We start from the raw sequence: 6247 nt of genomic DNA, 5'->3' as shown, positions 1-6247 counted from the left end.
TGAACAATTACTTCGATAGATTATCGTGTGCATAGACTCAAAAACAATTAGCACATCATTGTAGAACTAATACATTTTTCATTCCGTCCAGTATCTAAAATGCCTGTTGTAAATTAAAAAATAATAGTTTATTTTTTCAAAAGCGTTTTAGTTTTAGATATTTAATAATAATATTATTTTGAAATATTTATGATTTTTTCAGGAAAAGAGTTAGGTAGCTCATATTTTGACTCTTAAAACCCCATTGTTTATTTTATAAATTAATTATAACATACTTAGTATAATAATATTATTTACTAATAGAATATCTTGTTAACCTAAGGCGTTTAGACGATAATTCATCGCGACGACAATCACGTTTTCGTCGACCAAATAATCAGGGGAATATCTCTTTACTGACCATCCGTTATAGTTAAAGGCACCTCCATGTATGAATATCATAACAGCGAGTTTTTCATTCGATTCTTTCTGCTAATAACAGTAAGTTACGACATATATTGTATACAAATTATATATAACATCAGAGTATCAAACTTTATGAAATGTTTTTACGACCTGTGGAACCAATACATTTAGGTACAAACAATCTTCGCTTCCAATGATGTGATTCGTCATGTAAGCGAACTGCATGCATTTGTCTCTTTCTGAAGTAGCATTTAAAACGCCAGACCATCCGGGATGTTTGACGGGAGCCTATAAAAACAAATCTTCAAGTATGGTTTTAAATATTTTCTGAAATACTATGGTATTCTAAAATTATAATGAAAGCATTATAAAATATAATTTAATATAAATTCATTACTTATTATATAATCATATTATGTTAATCCTTTTAGAATAGTTACGTGAAATTTTGTTGAGGAATAAAAAATGAAAGCGAGACAACAAAGCGGAAAAATTAATCTTTTTGTCCAAAAACTAGTTTCACATAGACGCAACTTGACCTTTAAAACGTGATATATTATCCTTTTATCCTTATATATAATCCTTCTAGAATAATTACGTGAAACTTTTGCTGAGGAATAAAAATGAAAACGAGACAACAAAGCGGAAAAACTAGTTTGACATAGGCGCAACTAGACCTCTAAAACGTGGGGTGTTAAAACTGTTAACTATTAACGCCAGAAAAATTAAATTAAATTAAATTATATGACAAATGGACAAATATTAGCTACATAATTAACTATTAAGTAAAATATAAACGTATATTTTATTAAGTTAAAAAGGTACCTAATAAAATGACCATAGATCGTTTAGTGGAAAAATCGATAGGTCCCCTGTCATGACCGATGGATACATTAATTTATGCATACGAGTATATTTATAGTATGTTATTTGGGGTGTTAATACTGTGGTGAAAATACTGGATTTCAGTTTTCTTTCTTATTATGTAATATATTATTATTGTTATTATATACCTATATAATATGAAGACCTTTGTCATACATAATAATATATTACATTAAAAAACGGTTCTAAACATATTTACAGCACGTTCTTTTTATAGTATATAAAATATTACTATTTACCCACTTAACGAAAATATTATATCTACTGTATAATATATTTCGTTTTATTTTTATGTATTTAAGCTTTAAAGTAAGTACTAACTGTAATTGACTATATATATGTACGAAACTTTTCACCTTGAATCTTAAGTCGTTAACGGGTGCTTTAGCGTAGGGTATGCCTAGAAAACTGAAGTAAGGTTTATTTGACAATAGCGTTTTGTTCCGAAGTCCTTTTAGAACACCTTGTTTAATGACGACTTCCATTTTCCCAACTGAGTTGTTTAAGTTGTTATAATCTGGAAAATTAATGTATTGTTATACAATTTGATGAACTTTTAATACTACGTCCAATAACCGATCATATGCAGCATTTCTGCATAAAAAAATACCAATGATTTGTAGAAATATTTTTGTGAAAAGCATTTTCAGATATTTTTATTATTGTCATTTGTTTTAATTTTTTTGATTTTTGTACACAATATTGATAGGTAACTATTATATTAATAATTATTATTATAGGTGGATTATGTATAGGTAACCATAATACTTTAAACTCATAACGATGGTTTAGTCATCGATCATCGGCTTAACTAAACGCCTGTTCGACAGTTAATCGTTAGTAGTTACATATTGTTATTACTGGATTTGTTGTAATAAGCTAGGTACTTGTTACATTGACGTAATGACACCCAATTTTCCCTTGTCGCTGAGTGCTTAAGATTATAACCTCCATTTGATACATACGTTTACAAGATTTACTACATTTTTTTTGACTATACGATTTGTTATATGTGACTTTTTTACTTCCTTCCGATAATAGTATTATGTAGATATAATTTATTGTATTATTTTGAAATAAGTCATTTTCTGCAGGAATTGTATATGAGCACAAACCTAAAATTTAGCAATTTAGCGTGTTTCTGTTTAAAGTTATAGAATGATTCGACTTTTTATTAAACTTAAATATTAGAAACAATATCTGAGGTATGATTAAACAGAACAATATTCACAATTTGAGTATTATGTACTACCGCCTGTATATAAAGTATTATTAATTTGAACATTTAAATATATAATTATAGTGTATTATCTAAGAGTATGAATATCATTTTAACATAGAGGATCTTCCAAATTGCATGTGATAGTTTATTTCACTATGGCATATTCAAGTCCTGATTTGCAATCATAATATATTATGTGTATCGCATAGGCGCAACTAGGGGGGGATTTTGAGGGCTAAGCCCCCTAAAACTTCTCGTAGCCCCATTAAAAAAAAAAATTTTACCTTTGGTTTAGTTTTGAGGTAGGGCTATAAACAAGAATAGCCCCCCTAAGATTTAGTGCTAGTTGCACCACTATGTGTATGAATCATTTTATATTCACTTTTTTTTAAGAATTAAAAAGTAGAGATCAAATCATCTGTCTAAGTTTATAGTAAATATAGATAATTTAGGACTATCTGTGTTCCAAATTTAAATACCAAAACAAATGTAACTCTTCAATAACTGGCTGAAACGTCTTAGTTGTTAGTAATATTTCTATGTAGTGCTAGAGCACTATGCGCCTATGCCACTTAATTATATTAATAAGACATTTATTATCCATTTGGTAACAGCGAACCAATCAATGTTATTACCTTCTCTTCTCTACCCCGTTGTTTTGCGTATACGAAAGTTTCTGTATTAATTATTATAAAGCACAATGGTATCAACCTTCGATAAAATCTTTAAAATTTTAAAATACTTACTTTTTCAAATGGCCAGCGCATGTAAAATTGTATTAGAGGATTACTGCCCAAGACGCACTGCAGACTTTTACAAATCTTGTAATATTAATTATTTACTATATTATAGTAAATAATTAAGTAAGTATAACTGTAATACTTATAGGCTATAGCACGTAATCTCACACCTTATTCATATTTTATATATATATTAAATATATTATAATATTTAGTTGTATACCGCGTGATTGTTTTATTGTAGTACACTGTGTTTCAATAACCGATAACGTGCGTGTGAAAATATTTTATTTTTTAAAAATTTCATATATTTTAAGTGAATAAGGTGGAATGGCACAAGGGTAGGTAATTAGGAAAATGTTATTCATACTAAACGTTAATCTAAATTTTAAATATGCAATTATAAATTTATAATAATTTGTCGGAATTATGATTTACATTGATATAGCAAAATAATTAGAATAATATTCTTTTTCAGTGTAAGTATATGAAATAAATTTTTTTCAAAATTTTTAATATTGTAGAGATATTTATAATTATATAAAAGATAGTTTTTGAAATAAATAGGGTACCTACTTCAATTAAAGAGCCATCCGGTATACTCAGTTATTATGTATGTTATAATTTATATATTATAGATAATATGGACTTACCTGTACGATTATTTATTTATTTATTTATATAAAATCAACGGACCAAAGCAATTTTACAAAAAAAAAAAAACATTAGGTACGTATAAATTGACACAATATGAAGACTAAAAGACAAGTGATAATAATAGAAGTAAAAATAACAAGAAAAATAATGATACAATTTTAGTCTATAAAACAAAACTATATAATAAATAATTAGGCACTATGAATAAAAAAAACAAGGTTTTAGCTTTAAATACTTAACTTATATTAGGTATTATCGTAGTGGCGTGTAATAGATAACTATTATATTTTGTTATCGACCACTGAATTCTATAGTACTAAGCTGCAACAGTCTTAGCTAATAAATAATAATAAACTAATAAATGATAAGTTTGTGTCGTTAAATTTAAAATATTTTTTTAACTATTAAATTTTCAAAAGAATCCGAGCTTTATTGATGCTACATAATTGATTTTTATTTAATTATTGAAGTTACATATTATTATAATTTATGGGTATAAATAATAATATTTTTATGTAATTCATATTATTTAACAGTATTTTTGTATTTATTTGTGCCAAATAATATTATTGAACAATTTCAAATAGTCATTAGTGGGTAAACAAAATGATCGAATTAAAGTGGTTTATTTCGTTAAATTAGATTATCAATATGGTTTTTATCCGTCACCATGCCGTGGTGCGGTGAACAACGTGGTTTCGTTACGAGGCATTTTTCAAAAACCCCGAATGTGTGACTGCGACACAGAGAGCATTTTGCACTTCAGGTTGAATCCAAACAAAATAGTACAATTTCTTATGAGGATACCCCGGATCCCTCAAAATTGAAGTTTTCAAACATCGACTTAGAACCATTGAAGAACTAAAGGAGGCTCTCCATCAAGAAATCTCTGCGATTCCACTCGATATGCTGTCGAGACTTCGAGAGTGATGGAAAACTTCGAGAGCGGCTTTATAATTTGTGTTATTTATGATATGCTCATCATATTAATATTTTAATCAATCAGATATATTTATTAAAAATTCAAAAATATTATATTATTAATAAAAATAAAATTCAATACATAGCTAATAACAGATTAACAGCTACAAATAAAAGTTTTTTCCTCATGATAAAAAATAAATAAAAATGAAAAACAATAAAATGAGAAGGTAGGTCTTTATTGGTATAAAATTTAGTGAAGTGCATTTTTATAATACAATATCAATAATTAATTTCTATTAAATTATATTATAATACCATAGGACATATTAAATTAAATTTAACCTATACCATAATTATGCATTGAATCATTTTAATAAATATATACTTGTTTTGCGCATATGACGTCCTTTTATATTTATACAACAGGTACGCCTCTGCGCTAATATTTAAGTAAATAAATATGTGTATAAAAAAAATAATTTAATCCAATATATATATAAATATAATGCCTGATTGCACAAATTTTAATATAATATAATAATGTACAATAAAAATTAATAATTAGCCCTACTGGCTCAACAATAAAAAAATATGTATACAAAGATATAATTGGCCTATGTCAGCTCAATAATAATAATTATAATAATAAGAATGAGTAACCTGTAACTCAAGAGTATAAAATATAAAAAAACCCTGATGGCTCGGCAAATATAATAATACAATTAGCCCTGCTGGCTCAACAAATACAATAATACAAAATTTTTCCTAAGCTGGCTATACAATTATCACAATATGAAATATGATGCAAAAAAAAAGACCACTGGCTGGGACTTATGACCATGCAGCTCGAGAGGCAGAAAAAGAAGAAAAGAACGAAACATAATAAAATTGTGTTTTTTGCCAAACTTTTACATGAAAAAATATAACGACCAATGAACGAATCGCATACTACTGCAGTACCACCTTTGACACAAATAAAGCTATCCACCGACTTTCGGTGGCACTGGAAATATTATATAATATATAAAACAAACATCGAATAATAAATAATTTAAGTTTGAGAACACAAAAAAAAATACTACAAATACAATACCGATACACTAGCTACGCACGCCGCTCCCCATCAGCCTGATAAGAGCATATCACTGGTATCACAACTAACAGGGAGACAACGTGCGCGGCTGAAAATACAACATCTTTTTCGCGCTGCTCAATGGCGCGAACAATACTGTTTTTAGAAATTTAATAAAATATTCTACACTATATGCAGGCAGAACTCAAACTGGAGGCAATGAAAAACAGAATTTTTTTGAATAAAATTGCGTGTATATTTTTTTCTTATGCACTTATTTGATTGTCTTACAAACAGGCGATGAGAAGTATTAGTCAATTATTGATATCATATACACTAACA

The 6247-nt window shown here is 27.5% G+C and overlaps 1 protein-coding gene across 5 annotated transcripts; it reads right to left on the bottom strand.

The window, feature by feature from the left end:
- Positions 1–224: 224 nt before the first annotated feature.
- LOC114127928 (esterase B1-like) lies at positions 225–4980 on the bottom strand. Of its 5 annotated transcripts, none has more exons than XM_050199572.1 (4): positions 3906–4980; positions 1647–1807; positions 535–693; positions 225–471 (listed from the first exon to the last, which is right to left on the bottom strand). In XM_050199572.1, the coding sequence occupies exons 2-4, from the start codon at positions 1773–1775 to the stop codon at positions 313–315; spliced, it is 447 nt and encodes a 148-aa protein (XP_050055529.1). In that variant the 5' UTR covers positions 1776–1807; positions 3906–4980; the 3' UTR covers positions 225–312. The 5 variants fall into 5 exon arrangements, with proteins under 5 accessions (XP_050055529.1, XP_050055533.1, XP_050055530.1 ...); XM_050199576.1 differs by having other exon boundaries at positions 571–693; XM_050199573.1 differs by having other exon boundaries at positions 225–468; positions 3906–4979.
- Positions 4981–6247: the final 1267 nt, after the last annotated feature.

Source organism: Aphis gossypii, chromosome 2, assembly GCF_020184175.1.
Source record: "Aphis gossypii isolate Hap1 chromosome 2, ASM2018417v2, whole genome shotgun sequence".
In the NCBI taxonomy this organism is placed as follows: domain Eukaryota; kingdom Metazoa; phylum Arthropoda; class Insecta; order Hemiptera; family Aphididae; genus Aphis; species Aphis gossypii.
This window is presented reverse-complemented; position numbering and strand designations above follow the sequence as displayed.